Source organism: Mytilus galloprovincialis, chromosome 6, assembly GCF_965363235.1.
Source record: "Mytilus galloprovincialis chromosome 6, xbMytGall1.hap1.1, whole genome shotgun sequence".
Classification (NCBI taxonomy): Eukaryota; Metazoa; Mollusca; class Bivalvia; order Mytilida; family Mytilidae; genus Mytilus; species Mytilus galloprovincialis.
Genome location: NC_134843.1, coordinates 71,918,484 through 71,936,653, shown reverse-complemented (window position 1 = coordinate 71,936,653; position 18,170 = coordinate 71,918,484). Strand labels below are relative to the sequence as shown.

At 31.7% G+C, this 18,170-nt stretch overlaps 1 protein-coding gene across 1 annotated transcript; it reads left to right on the top strand.

Annotated features, from left to right (window-relative positions):
• Positions 1 to 809: 809 nt before the first annotated feature.
• Positions 810 to 4,885, top strand: LOC143078300 (uncharacterized). Its single transcript, XM_076253201.1, has 2 exons — positions 810 to 919; positions 4,143 to 4,885. Exon 2 carries the CDS (start codon positions 4,152 to 4,154, stop codon positions 4,812 to 4,814), a length of 663 nt encoding a protein of 220 aa, XP_076109316.1. The 5' UTR covers positions 810 to 919; positions 4,143 to 4,151; the 3' UTR covers positions 4,815 to 4,885.
• Positions 4,886 to 18,170: the final 13,285 nt, after the last annotated feature.

The following is an 18,170-nucleotide window of genomic DNA, read 5'->3' as shown; positions in this document are numbered from 1 at the left end:
ATCAATATAGAATCGAATGAACTTGTATAACTCTCAGCCCCCCTTTTTCTAGCCCACCCCGCACTCCTGCACGCGTACACCTTTCATGTCTTATGAGAGCCAGTAATGATATCACAAAAGCAATTGTCATATACGATGTTAAATGATGATGTTCTAAATAATGTGATTTGAATTAACCAAGACGCACAGGATTTAAATTTTACCTGTTTAAATCTATAATCAATGTTTTGACACCGTCCCCAAATTTAAAGTCTAATTTGTCAACCTCAGCGTCGAGAATATACCTTTTCGTAACATGTCTATTTGTAGTGTAGTGTATAGTTCATACAACATCTAATTCTATAATGTCAACTTCTATTAGATAAACAACTCAGTCTGGCTTAGGTCCTGGAACACAGTTATCGTCCTTTATACGAATATAGTCCGTAGTGTGGACAGTGTGTTAATGAGTTACCATTTTTTTTATACCCCTTCCAAATTTATTGGTATTTCGGAAGCTGTCAAAAGATTCCTAGACCCCGTTTACATAAAACTTCCATATTTTGAGTCAGAGCAGATGAAGTTTTGAATAATTTTGATATAATTTGTCCCAAAAGTAGTTCAACACACTGTAAAAATATTATTGAGAAAGCGCAGGTGTTTTTTTAAAATTTCCATGTATTGTCTCTACGTTACAACTGTGATCTCAGGCCATTAGTAGTGAATATGAATGAATTTCAACGTCACAAAGCCATCTAAAAATAAAATATGATGATTTCCTTATAGCTATGATGGTGACATGTAAAGAGCAGATATTTATTATTTGTTGACGTCAACAATGAAATCATGTGCTTCCTTGTACTAAATTTGACATTAATTTATTTTCCTCGCACTTGTTTGTAAAAGTTAAGGCGTGAACGACCGACCATTTGAGAACCAGGTAAAGTTGTGTTATTTTGTATGATAATTATTCTTTCTACACAACTTTTTGTAATAATTAATTATTCTTTTTACACATTTTATCAAGAATTATAATTTTTTTATGAGCGTTAACATTGTGACATAATTGTGATTTAATTTGTTGACGTCATTATGATTTACATTATGATTATACACGGAAATATATACACACACTGACATATTATGATATATATTATATTATAAAATGCGGAAACGTAAATAGTCCTTAACAAAATCAATGTAGAACAATGCGGAAAGGAGTACTATAAAAATGCGGAAACGTAGGAACTTTAATCCGGAAACGTAGTGCCAAAATGCGGAAACGTAAAACTCCGTAATTATTAATTATTATAATAATACTTATCCTAATATGTATATGAATTTTTTAAATTCTTGCGATGTTTATGATCGTAGGCGTTAAGGTAGAATGTATGGCAGAAAGTCACAGGACAAAAAAAGTCACAGACAAGATTTTGACCCTTTTTTACGCAGTTTGGATTCAAGAAAGTTTCAAAATCTTACCATGAACTCCAAGATTCCTGCTTTTTAACCTCGATGTCTGCATTCTCGTCCCTTTATATATAAACAATAGTTAACTCATTTAATCAGCTGTGCATCTGTTTACGGCGTAAACTGGTCCTCCTTTCCATCGTAGTGTAGCAATAAGTGAACACAACAGGGGTCCAGTTTATTACAGGAAACGTCTGTTTACTAACAACAATGCTAAAACATGGTCACCAGTCCCTCAACTTCGTATACTTTTCTTATCTTCATACTAAAGAGCTCCAAAAATAGGCGTGTATAGTTGCACTGGGCGTGTCTAAAAACCGACCCTCGGTGGTTAACGTTTCTCGCTGGTTAACTTTAAGTGCCGACCCAAAAAGTCACAATTTAGTTTTTGAGATTATTTTCGCTTCGAATAGGAAAAAACTAATTTTGAAAAATTTTTTGTAATTTTCTTGAACTTTTAAAGTATATATAAAAAAACATTGCAACAAAATTTATTTAAAAATATAGACAATGATCAAATATTATTTTTTTAAGAAAACAGAATTTCAAATTCGTTTACTCTTGGAGAATGGATCCCCTGTTTCTATATGAATATTTATGTTTGCTCATTTAATAATTGCTTATAATATACTGTGCAATGTTACCTTCTTTTCACTTTTGTGTATAACACTGTTCAATAGTCATAAACCAATTTGACTAAAACAAATCCGTACACAAACCAAGACTGAGGGAAACACATCAAACATAAGAGGAAACAAATAAAGGCAACAGTAGTATACCGCTGTTCGAAATTCATAAATCGATTGAGAAAAAAAACGGGTTACAGACTAAAACGGAACAACACAAAAACTGAGCTTCTACAAAACAAACACCAACATACAAAGAAACGATCTATGTGATAACAACTGCAATAATCCTGACTTGGAACAGGACATTTTAAGAAAAAAATTGATGAGTTGAACCTTGTTTTATGGCTAGCCAAACCTCTTGCTTATATGGCAATTTTTTACAATACCGTTAAAAACAAAATTACGTGACACGAAAACAGTGCTTATAAATGATCTTTCAAACATAGATTAATAATATAATTGTAGTATATTTCAACATGTAAAACACACAAGAAAAATAAACATTGGTTGAAAGGTTTTTTTCTTCGCACAGATAAACTGGTGCTGCCAAACTAAATAACCAATTTTTTGGTCGAGAACCATATACATAAATTGAACGTCGTTTATAGAATTTATCAATTTCATACGCATTTTGAGATACGTACAGAGTATAAATGTTATGTGTTTGTATGTCCGTGTGTGTATCAGTAATCAAATTACATTACGATTCTAGAGATTAATTAGGAGTTATATTCTTCAGTATATGACTATTTCCCCTAATAACTTATTTCAGTAAGTCACAGGGACGAATTCAAAAAGTCGATGAAACTTAGTGGAACATAACCATAAGAATTAAAAGCAACAATTTTACTCAATGATCATATGTTTATGATATAAATTGTCAATAATCTCTAAACATTGTTGTTGAAGTCAGTTATGAAAAAAAAATAGGTAACTGAAATATGTTTTGTTTAAATTTGCATTGACGATTTGATTGACTGAATGTTTTGCTTAACGTTTAGTGACTTAAAGTCACGCATAATCAGGACTAGCGTCAATCAAGAATAACCGCTTAACTGTTTTACCATCAAATATTTTTTTCACCGAACAATATCCTTGTTTATCAAATATGTGTAATATTAAGAATTTGTAATTGGTTTACAAAGCAGGGCTTGGAAATATTTTAGTCGCATGAGTATGTCCTGTAAATCAGCTACAATCCCTAAACCTATCGCACTGTATATAACTTACAATCTATTAATTTATAAATTTCTCGAAAGATATGCACACAATTAAAATAGTTTGATCATAAAAAAAAAACTATTATTTGATTATTTTTGAATATGTAATACTAAGAGATTTTCCGGTTAACGACATCTGCACATATGCTCTAAAACGAAGAGTCGATACTATAAGATCTAGTTAGAGACTTGTCTAGATACAGCTCCGTGTAGTTGATCTATTAAAATTGAATGACGCCTGGTTCAGTGGCGGATCAAGGGGGCAGGTTCTTGGGGTTAGAACCCCCCTTTTTTGGGCCGATAAATGCATTTGAATGGGGACATATGGTTGGAACCCCCTCCCTTTTATCCTGGGTTGGGACCCCCCTCCTTTTAAAATGGCTGGATCCGCCCCTGTGGTTAGACCAAAATGAGAGATTACCAAAAGGATAACCAAATTCATTAGTCGAAAACATAGTGATTACAGGTAATGCAGTAGTGAAATATAAAAAACGATAAAAAGACAAACAACAGTACACAAAATACAATATAAACTAAAGACTTAGCAAGACGAACCGCACCAAAAAATCCGTAATGATCTTAGGTGCTCCGGAAGGATAAAGAAAAACATATACTGCTCGACATGTGACCCAAGAAATATTTGCTTATATTTTTCATATGATGGCAAACCATATATCAAAGCATAAAATAGATATAGAAAGGAACACAATCTTTCACAATGTCCATTGAAAATGTGCATTTTTCAGATATGTTTTCAAATCAGTTCAAGTAAGAATGTGGAATTTCCCTAATGTCTCATTAATTCTGTTTTTTTTTTTTTTTTTTTTTTTTTTTTTTTTTTCAGTGACGGATTATGAACTGTTCTATCGTTATTTTGATAGCTTCAATATCTATTGTGTATTACATCAACTCTGTCTCTGCCCAAGTAAATATCGACATAACTGGTGGCGGAGGTGGTGGCGGTGGTGGTGATCAAGCACCTGGCGGTAGAGGTGGCGATGTCAATACTAAGATTGTCATAAAAAAAGGTAGAGGAGGAAAAAGAGATAAAATTAAAGTAAACGGGAAAAGAGTTGGGAAAGGAGAAAAGGCAGGTGTTATAAAAGTAAATGGAAAAAAAGTTGATATAGGAGGAAAAACAGGTATAAAAGGAGACGGAAAAGGTGTAAAGAAAGGAGGTAGACGAGGGGGTAGAAAAGGAGGTCGAAAAGGCGTTCAAGGCAGATTGAATAATCAAGGTGGTAGACGGGGAAATCAGAACATCGGAGGTAGAGGGAGAGGACAAGTTGGACGGAGAGGACCAGTTGTAGGGAGAGGAAAATTTGGAGGCAGAGGACCATTCGTAGGGAGGAGACAAGTTGGAGGAAGGGGACCAGTTGTAGGGAGAGGACAATTTGGAGGCAGAGGACCATTTGTAGGGAGAGGACAAGTTGGGGGAAGAAGACAAGTTGGAGGACAAGGACTAGGGGGACTTCTATTAAACGGTCTAAGAAGACAAGTTAGAAATTATTGGTAAATGGTGTTAGTCCAAGGGTTAGACGATTTCAATTATTTAAATATCCAAAGACAATAAATCGACAAATATCATTTGTTTTATTTCTATGCCGAGTATTCTTTTTACAATCACATATACATAGGTGACATCAGACATTTATCTTATTTTCTCTTAGTGGACAAATAATGAAATTGAAGAATTTTTTAGATTCAAAATTCTGAATAAATCACGATCTATAACATGTAAAACACTATATTACAAACAGGCAATCTGAACTGAATCATACAATGAAAACTCGAAATAGACTTTCATTTTCATTTTACCTTCATCAAATGACAAACTCAAAAGCTCAAACACATCAAACGAGAGATAACAACTGTGACTTGGTACAGGCATTTTCTTATATGCATATGGTAGATTAAACCTGGTTTTAAAGATAGCCAAAACCTCTCACTTGTATGACAGTCGCATCATATTTCATTATATTGACAACTATACGTATACAAAACAAACAGACATAATACGAACAAAATGTTAAAATTAGGGGTATAGCAGTCAATATTGTGTTATAATCTTAATCACTAAAAAACAACAAATATGAAACTAAATAAAACGAGTAACATACATTGTACATGTAAAGTTATGCTGGATTCTAATCGGGTTTTTTTTTTAAATAAACTGACAACGTCATGGCTAAAAAAACTCATCAGGAACAGATGATACAAATATTGCAAATAATTTTTATTTTATTGGAATTTGGTTCATGAACACGTACAAAAAAACAATCATTGCTAATATTATACCATACACATATTTTAAACAATTCTATTAGGTGAAACGTTATCATGTGACATGCAATAAATCAGTTGTTTTTCATTCAATTGCAAGGGAGGACGAATAACCCTCAAAATGTCAACCAGCGCTGAATAACCCTATTATTCACCGGTGAATAACCTTTTGAGTTTGTTGATTTGTACTTGAGTTATGTCCCGTGAAAATGACGTCACATACGTAAATAAACAAAATGGCAGCGTTATCGTTACACTGGAAGCCCAACGATAGACGAGGGAATAATTGGACATGAATAGAGTGCAAGCAGCCGATGGTGTCTGTTATAAACGGTCTTTTTCAGGGCCATCAATATTTTACAAAAATATTCTACCATAGTTGTACATTCGAGAAATTCTAGAACACAAATGTATTATCCTGTGGTAACTTGTGTTTGTTATGTAAAAAATGATAGTAATTGTTCAAAAGGACCTTCTACTGTTAGTTCGATATAATAAAACAATTGTGGCCCTTAGAATCGATGAATATTCAAAATTGTCAACCCTTAAAAGTTATTTCACTTCGGGCTGCGCCCTCATTGAAATAACCTTCTCGTGTTTACAATTTAGGATATTCACCTTTTCAACCGGCCATAATTGTATATTATGAATAGGTTTTTTGTAGAAACGGCGGTCGGCAATTCATTGTTTAATTGACACAAAAACAGAGGATCAAGCTATGTTTGTAGTACGTATGTCTGTCGTTAATATGTTTATGAAAGGTGATAACAAAAATACTGCATCCCAAGGCAACTAAAATCTAAACTTTTCAATAGACGTTTAAGATTCATCAAAGTACTCGCGAGTACTCGAGTATCATAACCAAGTATCCGATTATTAAATTTCAGATCTTTTGCATCCCTAATTAAAACTATTTGGGAAAAATTCCATATCTAAGAAAATAATCTTTATTCAATGTCAAATCAGAAGAATTACCTTCCTAAATAAAGGTATATTCAAATAACAACATGTTTAACCCCGTACATTCCTTATGTGGATATCCTTAGTCAGGAGTCTTTAATTCAAAAGTTTTCATTGGTTGCTGTTTATCATATTTGTTTTTCGTAAATTTATTTCGTCATAATTTCATGCAATTAATGTTTTGGTTTGAATTATTTCCTATTTGACATAGTTAGACCCTTATACAGCAAACTACATGTATACACCATAAATTGTGTTCATTGTTGAAGGCTATAATGTACGGTTTCTACTAATAGTTCCCAGTGTTTACTTGATTTTAAATCTGCTGGATAGTAGTTTGATTACAGTTGGCAATCATACCACATCTCTTTTTTATTGTAGTTTTTTTGTATATCATATATATAAAAGTAACCATTACTCTCTGACCTTTGGATCATTCTGTGAGTACTTGCCTTGCAATTTCTTGTTTAGATGTGATAAATAAACAAATTGTGTTATGCTTGCATAGTTCAAAACAAACTTTTAGAATATAAAAAACGTATACCCTTCTCAAAGTTGAATAAATAGTCCATTATTTTGTTGTGTTGGTATTATGATACACGATTTATTCATTGCTGTTTGAATAATGTATAGCTACACATATCCCAACACATGAATAATCCGTTTTGGTTTACAGTTCTTTTTTCTTTTTGATAAGCTTTGGATTTTCAAATTATTTGGCCTCGCGCATCACTAAAGAGACATTAATTATTGAAATTGGCATCTGCAATTTTGTTGTTCAACACTATTGGTACGTTTATGTAATTACTATCTTTGGGTCGATGCCTCTGCTTGTGGACGTATAGTTCCTAAGGCTAACTCCATCCCAGAAGCCAATACTACGGTACTGGCATGATGATACGGATTTGCGTTATCAAAATTTGCTGTTAGAAATTTTGGAAATTATTTTAAATCAAGGACTATATTTCTCGCATTCAAAGCTCTAATTACTTCCCCGGGTTTGTTTATATTGTTTTGTCCTTTTTGTTTAATAAATCTTGATCCGTTTGATAAGCTTTGGGTTGTTAAATATTTTGGCCTCGAGCAACTCTGAAGAGACATTGATTGTCGAAATGCGCATCTAGAGACGTGACATTGGTACCGTGTTTGCTATTAAACAATATGTACAATTGTTAGATCATGTATATATTTTGTAGGTGGTCGACCATGATTTTGTAGGGTAAGGGGATAAGACTTCCATCTTCCTTCAAACTTACAGAACCTCAAAGAAGTTGCAAGTGTTCTTAAACATACAGGTAGTGTGGTTGTGTCCTGGATTTGTTTTTAGCTTTATCGATTTATGACTATTGAACTGCTGTATACTCCTATTGCCTTTATTTTATATGCGTATTATTTTTACTTTATGCATTAAAGTTGTATTGAAACTGTAACGAAATTGATTATATTGAAGGAGACGAAATATTTGACAAAATTGGTTTCATTGTTAATGGAAGATTGGGTAAAAAGTAAACAAACAAATTTGTCAGTTGATAGCAGAACTGTGAATCTATTAAGTTAAGCTATATGTAGACGATGAGGTGTATATTTTGAAAGGTAATTAAAGGTTGAAACTATTGCATATTCGTTTTCATTCAATACGTTAACTTCAGTTGAAATCAATCTTACTACTGAGTAAATTTTATCCAGGTAACCAACGTCCAACATAAGGTTGAGTAGTTTTAATCTGTTAATATCGATGCTTATATCTCATCATTCGAATTTGGAAGATATAAACCAAACTGAGGACCGTGTCCGCAGAGTGCATACGTTACATTATAAGGAAATTGTAATATTTAGTTATTTTTTTTTTTTAGGTTATTCAAATAGACCCGACTTTTGCATAATAGCGTATGTGCTTGCAAAAAGTAATATCACAAAAGTACTGAACTCCCAGGAAAAATTCAAGTGCAAAGCAGGTAATAAAATTGTTGAAAAAATCGAGGTATTTACCGACCCATTTGGATCACTACGTACACTACTATTCTATGCTCACTCGTCATAACTACGTCGTCTATCCATTCACTTAATAAATAGGCTGTCTCAAATTACAACAAAAAAGGTTAAATGTCAAGCTTGACCGTCATTTTGTCTCCAATAAAATATATAAACAAACACAAAATATTGGTTGGACGATTCTTAAGTTATAATACAGATATAAGTGTTACCAATTACAGTATTACTCAAAAATTAATAATTGGTTTTCTGGTTGGAAAATAGATTTAAACGTCGTTTATATATAGAACATCAACTTTATACGCTTATTTGGGTATGTATACTAGTAGTTAGAATAACTGTATGTTTATCAATTAAACTAAACATTTAGCATGACGATTCTAGAGATTAGTACGGAGTTTTATTATAAGAAGGTTCATACTTGTTGTCATCGACTTTCATTATTTACCCCTGTTACTTTGTGTAGAACCTTCAATTGGAAACAGGGGAAATTCATTCATTATTTTATATTGTTGTTGAGGTCAAATTTGAAGTGAAAATGACAAAAAAAAGGAAATATGTTTTAGTAAAAGTTACTTTGAGGGTTTGATTGCTTGAATTTTTTTCTGATGGATAAGTGACAACTTTTTCTTGCATATTCAGGACGACCATTTAAAAGATGTAGTCAACCAAAGCTTATACATTTATATAAAAAAATATACCGAGTTTGAGGCGACAATAAAATCCATTGTTTCTATCAAACATTTTAGACAAGGCGGAGTGATACCTTTCTGAAAGATACACATTTTTTTTAACCAATTATGTTTATTATTTAATGCGAATAAAACAAGAAATCACGTTAAAGAATCATGAACAACTGAGCATGCGCTATAGGGTGAATGGCATAGGTTTATAATGAAGCATATAGTTAAAGTCTAATTAAAAACCAGATATTACTAAACAGTCAGGAACACAATTCTAAAGTTAGACAAATGTTTAAAAAAAAAAAAAAAAAAAAAAAGAAAAATTACGATTTCAGTAAAAAAAACAATTCATGTAGCTAAACGCATTAAATACGTTATCTATTTCACTTATGGGTAGCAAATGCAGACCTATGTATTTGATCTGTTAAAACTGAATGTCGCCTGACTGGCCTTACAAAGAGAAGGGATATACTAAATGGATAATCAAACTCCTAAGTGGAAAATAAACAGACAATGCAATGGTCAAAAATGACAAACTACAAATAAACACAAATCAATATACAAAACCCAGCAATGAAAACTAAAAACGAGCAACTCGAACTCCCAAAAAGAAACAAGGGTATAGCAGGTGCTCTGGATGGGTAAACAAATCCTTCTCGACAAGTGACACCCCAAATATCGGCCTTTATACTTCATAATAGATGACATATATCGAAGCAAAATATAGAAATAAAAAAATAATACTATGTCTCACAATGCACATTGACAATTTTTTCACGAAAGTTTTCGAATTAGCTCAAATTAGATATAAAGGAAGTGGGTGTTCCATTATAATGTCTCATAATTATAATGATATTTTTTATTCAGTGACGGATTATGAACTGTACAATCATTATTGTGATAGCATTGATATCTGTTGTATTTTACCTCAACTCAGTAACTGCCCAAGTAAATGTCGACATAACTGGTGGCGGAGGAGGCGGCGGTGGTGAGAGGTGGTGATATTAATACTAAGATTGTCATAAAAAGAGGAGGTATAAAAGTAAACGGAAAAGGAGTTCGAAAAGGAGGTAAAGGCAGATTAAATAATAAAGGTAGAAGACGAGGAGGACAAAACATCGGGGGTAGAGGGAGAGGAAAATTTGGAGGAAGAGGACAAGTTCGAGGGAGAGGACAAGTTTGGGGGCGAGGACAAAATCGAGGACTAGGACGAGGCAGGGGTCAATATAGAGGATCACTAGGACATGCTGGTGGATTTAGACGTTTTTAGTTATTCAAATTTTAAAGGGAATAAAACTTCAAATATCATATGTTTTGTTTTTATGTCAGAATTTTGCTATTTAAATCGCAATACTGTGTTGCCTTCAGTCAGAAAACGCAGATTGTAGTAATTTATCTTTGTATACCTTACATGTTTTCTGTGAGTGACTCGATTTCTATACCATCTTCAAATATTGATTGATATGCGAAATGTAAATAATATGTAAATAACGTGGGGATACATTTTGTATAATGTAATATTTGTTGTAAATAAGATAGACACCCTTATAAAACTACCAGATCTTGTAAAAAGAGTGATGAATGTTTTAAAGTTTAAGCCCAATCAAATCTTACGACTATATTTTACTTGGTATCTTTTCTATTACAGGTTTTGCATTAAACTTCGCAAACGATTAGGTATTGCGTGCCTTACCCTTTCATGATAACCTTCGTGCAATATGTATTTACATATATATAGGTATGAGTGCCAATGAGACAAATCTCCATCCAAGTCACAATTTTAAAAAGTAAACCACTATAGGTCACGGTACGGTCTTTAACACGGAGCCTAGGCTCACACCAAACAGCAAGCTATAAAGAGTCCAAAAAATTACTAGTGTAAAACCATTCAAACGGAAAAACCAACTGTCTAATCTCTATAAAAAACGAAACACTTATGAACCACATAAACGACAACCACTACACATATGTTTTACCACAGCACTAGTTGTTGCGTAAAATAAGAATTAACTGGTTGTCTCTCTTTGACTGATGTTTTTTTTTAAGTTCATATTTTGTATAAAAATGATTTTTTAATTACGCGAGATTATGTGGTTTAATAATAGTAACTTACATCTAGATCAATTAGAGTATGATACAAGCTAGTGACAATTGTCTCATAAATCATCTCTATATTCTTTATATTACTTTATTAAGGGACGACATCAAAAGATCGATGTAGGATAAAAAAAAAAACTTAAATCAAATAGTTTGGGGGTGGGGGTGAACATTGCTGCAAGTTTTGTTAATCCAAAATCGATTTTACATATATCCATATAGGTAAATCAATGTTTCCCAAATTAAGTTAAGAGGGTGGGGGGGGCAGTGAAAAAAATATCTGAATTAAGTTTTTTATCCTTCATTGAACTTTTGATGTCGTCCCTAATATATGAATACAAGGAATCAAGTTGTTTATGTGCAATGTTTCTCTATACGACCTTCAACCTCAATGTCTTAAAACTATTGGTCAGCTGAGTACTAAACGTTTTCGACCGATATATAAACAGCTGAATTACGTCATGATGTTGTTCTAAAGAAAATAAGAATTTATTATTATACTTCCGAAGGTTACAAGAGAAATATAATGTTTTCGAATTTAAAACATTTCCGATAAATCATTCGAAACTTAAATCTGGTTTTTATAAAAATATTAATTACATTAAGTATCAACATGCTCCCGTTCTTAAAGTGCATGTAATATTTAACAACGGCCTTTACACTAACTTCGATCATTCAATCATAAAATTTAAAAAAAAGTTTGGCAAAGTCGTAGGAATGCTTGGGTTATTTTAAGACCTTTAAGAGGTTCTGGATTTTCTCATTGTTCTACAGTTAATGTTTATATACCAGTCCTTTCAAAAACATCGTCAAAATTATTTTACTAAAACGTTGGTGGTTTTATTTTTATTTATTTGTTTGAATAAAAAAGAAAAGTGTGCGTCTCTCATTTAAGGAAGATAAAGAACTATTTCGATAAAAAAAAATAAGAAGGTATAGTTCGAATGAGATTTTTATATTTCATACATTATGCCTTTGATATATCAAGTGGATTAGTCGATGGAAATCTATAAGCAACAATTGTGGATGTTTCTTGATATGCATGAAACAGATGATATGAAAAGTACGTTACACGTAGGCATGAAACATAATTCAAAATTACATGAATTTAGTTTTCTTTTTATGGTTTTTTTCCTTTCTCTATTTACTTTGCCATTTAGCCTTTTCCATACCCATTTTGATAACAAAGTACATCAACGCGTGGTTCCCGATGACCCAAATAGGTGGTTGACTTAGTTAAAAGGTTAAATACCTTTTTGAGCTTTCTGTGTCAATCGAAATATGATAAGAGGTGTTAGAGAAACTGACAAATTTCAGTGTATGCCGAAAAATAAAGAATGCGGTAGGCAATTGAAGTATTAATTTTGTCATTATAAAGGAAACAGATTATAGTATGAATGGTTCCACATGTAAGAATTGAATGCTTCTTTTTGTAACTTTATTGCCGCGCTTCATACAATAGTTATCAAAAGTAACAGGATTATAGTTTAGTACACCAGACGCGCGTTTCGTCTACATAAGACTCATCAGTGACGCTCATACAAAATGTACTTCGGGCAACGCTTATACAACCCTATGAAGTAACAAAAAGAAGCATTCAATATTTATAATTACATTTTTTAGGTAGAATCATTAAAAAACGATTTTTACCAATTTTTTATTTAATTTACCTGTGCACTTTATTGTGGCACCTCTTGTCATCATTAACGATAATTTTTATTGTGTAATGAAGTTGCTTAATGAATAGCGCGAGATTGTAGTGTAGCCAATCAGAAAAGCGTATTATAATGAAACATACATCTATTGTAATTTTTCAGTTATCATGTTGTGCTCGCTGTTCTTATAGATATCCATCAACGGTTGATCTGTAAACCTGTCACTTGGCATTCATTTTTTTTTTTTTTTTCGTTTTCGAATTTTGAGTTGTTTTCTGCTCTAATTTTGATGTCTTCGCCTATAATATACATCTAATTCTATTCTCAATTTTATTATTATCTAATGAAAACCACGAAGTATGTGTCATATCCTTTAAATGCGTATTATGTCGAACTTTATTAAACACGCAAAAATGTTTACATTGAAACTACTACACATTCATAAAACAAAATTTAAATGTTAAAGTTTTGTCAGATTTTTGGAATCCTCTTGCTTTACATATTTGAATGCATTAAAAAAAAATTGGCCCATTGACCCAAATTATCTTTTTATAAATCATTCACATGTATAATCATAAGCCTAATAAAATCTTTTTTATTTAAAAAAAAATTGAGAACTGAAACTTGTCAATGATAATGCTAACAAAAATCAAGAGAGAACATTTCCCACCAAATTTCAATGGCTAATATCTCAGAAACAAGCACATTGACCTATATTCTATGTTTGCTCTTTTTGTTCCTTTATTAATCTGACGGTAATAGTGCATATTGTATCTGTTAAAATTCCATCTTCCACAGATCGAAATAAAAAGAGATTACACCCAACTCAGATCAGAAACCTCGTCAATGGTTGTCGTAAGTTCATAACGATTTGTTTTATAGTAGGTGGCAGAACTATTGTAGTCTGTTAGATTTGTCTACGACCTGCCTAGAGTTTTGAAAAAAATATTAAGATGTTAATAATCAGTTCTTGGGGTGAACACTTTTGAAAAAATCTGGAGGCCTGCTAGACGACTTAGTTTGTTTAAAATTGGTATGGACGAATACATGCAATGCATTACAAGCTAATGTTGATTTTTCAGAAGATGTATTGGTTTATGAATTTCAGTTAATTTCATGTATCTAAGTGAACGAATATTGAAGGTACAATACATAAATTGGACAAACATGCCATTGAACCATATTTATTTGACAAAACAACATTAGCTTGTACTGAATTACATGTAACAGTATTCATCCATACCAATTTTAAACAATTTAAGTCGTCTAGCAGGCCTCCAGATTTTTCGGAAAATTCAGTGTTCACCCCAAGAACCGGTTTGGCCTCAACATAACAATTTCAAGTTTATTAACAATTTACACTGTGTGTTTATGTTAAGTATGTCTAAATGTTAGACATTATAGGTTGAAAAATACAGCCAAAGTTTAGATGTTTTTGATGCTTCCTATATTTTGACTTTAATGGAATCTTAAAACACTTGTCTATTGTTAAAGAACGTACATAACTAATCTATGTTGATCTCCAGATGTCCCTATTTGTATAGTGTTGGGTAAAAGTCTCTGCAGTAATACGATAAATGTTATGTAAAATTATGTAATAAAACAGCACTTAAATAGGATGTATTACATAATATCATTTCTATGTTATTATGTCAAGATCACAATCTTTGCATGTTTTTTTTAAGAAAAAGAAAAAAATGCATGTAATTTTTCATTATGCAATCAAGGATATGATGGTAACCAAAAGTGATCCCGAACTACAGGGTGCATTTTCAAAAGTGTAGATGAAACTTTGGGAACAAAGGTAATGTGTTAAGATATTTTTTTATTATTATTTGTAATTGTAATGCTAGTAATTTCGTATTCTTTTTAAATGTTAGTTCGTACTGGAATATCAAAGATATATGATTGTTTTTCTTTTTTTGCTTTTCCAAACTCTTTAATGGTTCTTTTTTTAATTTTTATAAGATATATGATTTTTATTTTCTCTTTGTTTTTCCAAACTTTCTAATGTTTTTATTTTTTTATTTTCTAATTAATGATATCAGTCCCAATTGAATGGGAAGATGTATACTCCTCATGAACGTTTGTTCGTCAAATGGTATGTATAATAAGTCCCTACAGAGTTACCCTTTTTCATCGAGAAACATGTGTTCCCCTTAATTAAATTTTTTTTCGTTTACATATGAAACACACTGTATATAAATTCAGTCGTTTTATCAAAAAAAAAATCTTTCTTACAACCATTGTACCAATTTGCAGTAGATATTCACTATGAAAATCACGAACTTTGTCTTTGCATGCATTTATGAAATTCTCTGTTCATGGTTCCTACAAAAGTGGTTGTTAAAATTGTCATCAGTCTTATTGTTCCTGTAAGTGTAACGTAACGAAGATAAATGTTAATATATAATAACTACTGAAAAAAATAAATGTTTTGTTACAAAACTTCATAAGAAATTGACCATAAACTGCACAGCGTTCTGAAGTTCACGATTGCTTAATTTATATAAGAAAACATCTTGTTTTGTAATTACGTAAAAGGGCAAGTTTTGTATATCTATAAAAAGAAGAAGAATAACATGTTCCGCTTAACAAAAAATCTTTAAACGAGTTAATTTATATATTATATTATTTTTGCTAATAACTTTTACCAAAATATAACGATTTAAGACTATAATATTGACCATCGTGAACTAAGGTAAACATTCAAGTTAGCCTTTTCTCGCCATATTTTAAAATAAAAAAATATCGATGTTAAAAACCTATCAATATTTTTGGCTTATTTGTTCCTGAACTAATGTTCTTCTGACTTATAATATCAATTTCAAATTCTAGTAAATTTCAATTTCAACTAAGTACAATGTACATCCATAAGTATAACACAATAATACTTTAAAAATCAAATATCTCAAAAAGGAGTTCGATAACCTATCAATATTTTTGGCATATTTGTTCCTTAACTAATGCTCTTCTGATTTATAGTATAAATTTCAAATTCTAGTGGTTTTTTTTTTAATTTCAACTTAGTACATCCATAATTATGACACAATAATAATTTAAAAATCAAATATCTCAAAATGGAGTTCGACAACCAAACAATATTTTTGGTTTATTTGTTCCTTTAATAATGCTCTTCTGACCTATAGTATCAACTTCAAAATCTAGTAAGTACATCTTTAAATATAACTCAATAATAACCACTGGCACAGATGCTATGCAAGCCAAATCACACGAACGTATGTGAAATTACATACTGTTTTTTAATAAAATCCCCTTTCTTTTCCTAATGTTAAAACATTATAATCTACAAATTACAAGAAAAAAACTGACAATGACAATGACATATCATACGGATTCTATGTAATGATGTAATGATTCAAAATTCATTTCATGGGATATTATAAATGGGTATACAATTTTAAGAAAGGGGTTTCCCCTCAGTCTATGTAATGCATGTATATTTTTTTTATTCATTTTTTATTTTTAATAGATTGTACGAAGCTACGACAAACTGAACTAATGAAAAACAGTCATAAAGGCCAATTTTTACTCTATATACAATGAAAGTTGCAAACTGTTTATTAACAATCCTTATCTTTTACAATTGTTGTTCTGTGCTGACCTTTGGACAGAATGGTCACAACAATGGTTTAAATTTGAATATTTCTGGAGGAGGGGGTGGCGGGGGCAGAGGAATTGGTCCCGGGGGAGACGGCGGAAGCGTAATCACTAACCTGAATATCAAGAAAATAAAAAATGTTCGCAAGAATAAAGGTGACAGACAAAAGATTAAGTTAGCAAACGGGACAACTCTTGAAGGATTTAATTTGAATATTAATGGTGGTGGTGGTGGTGGTGGTGGTGGTGGTGGTGGTGGCGGCGGTGGTTTTGGTGCAGGAGGCGATGGTGGAGACGTGATTACTAATGTAAATGTGGGGAAAATGAAGAATGTTGATAAGATTAAACCTTGGAAGAAAAAGAAAGACAAAAAAGACAAAAAGAAAGACAAAAAAGAGAAAAAGAAAGACAAAGAAACAAAATAAAAAGAAGAACCACGATTGGTGTTGATTAGGAAATATTATATGAACAAAGACATAATTAGACACGTTTTTATTATTTCTCTATTGACTGATATTTAAAACAAAATAAATTCGATTTCTTATATTTTGTTTATGTTTGCCTCATGTTAGACTCGATCGCCCTATAATAAGGACACTTAACAAATTCAAATTCAAATCTGTATTGCCATAACACTAAATATTTATAGTATGTGACACAACATATCAAATAAAAAGAAACAATAAACTTAAAGAACAAATGTTACAGAACTCCTGATTCATATACTTCATAAGACTTGACTTTGTTTAATTGTTAAATAATCAATGTAATCAATATGTAATCACTTGTATGAAATTGAACTTAATTGTACTGCTCAAATTATTGGGCGTCATAATTGACAATAAAAAACTTTGTATTTGTATTTGTATTGTATTGTATACTGTTTATCTCACCTGACCTGAACGGCCAAGTGAGCATTTAACATTACTTGGCGACCGTCGTCTGTCGTCATCGGTCGTCATTAAATTTTACAAAAATCTTCTTCTCTGAAACTACTGAGATAAATTTAACCAAATTTCGCCACAATCATCATTGAGTTATAGATTTCAGAAAATGTTTCCGATGACCCAGCTTGCCAACCAGCAAGGCCGACATAGACTGCAAATAGAACATAGAGTTATTATCTCTGACACTGTAGCAAAAGTAAAATGCTTGCCTTGCTTCTTCATGAATCAATTGTAAACAAAAATACCAAGTGCGCGACGCAGGCTCCTTTGAGTCTCTAGTTTGAATACATGACCGGTTGAACTACATTCCTTTTTAGTATCGTAACCGTAAATATAAATACATAGCATGAATTCACAATAAGTTACAAAGATAATGATATGTAACAGTTGATGTCAACTGTTAAACAATTATACTACCTTATCACTGTAGGCCCAGGACTTTTTTTTCACTTCCTTCACATTGATGACACAATAATGCTATTTTTAATCTGAAAATACATAATTTGTGCGATTTTTTTCTATTGAATTAAGGAATATAATCGTAGCTCCGTCATGCAAAGATTTTATAAGCTCTTTATTTTTTTATTGAATAAGATTTTGATTATCAAATATATTGGCCTCGAGCATCACTGCA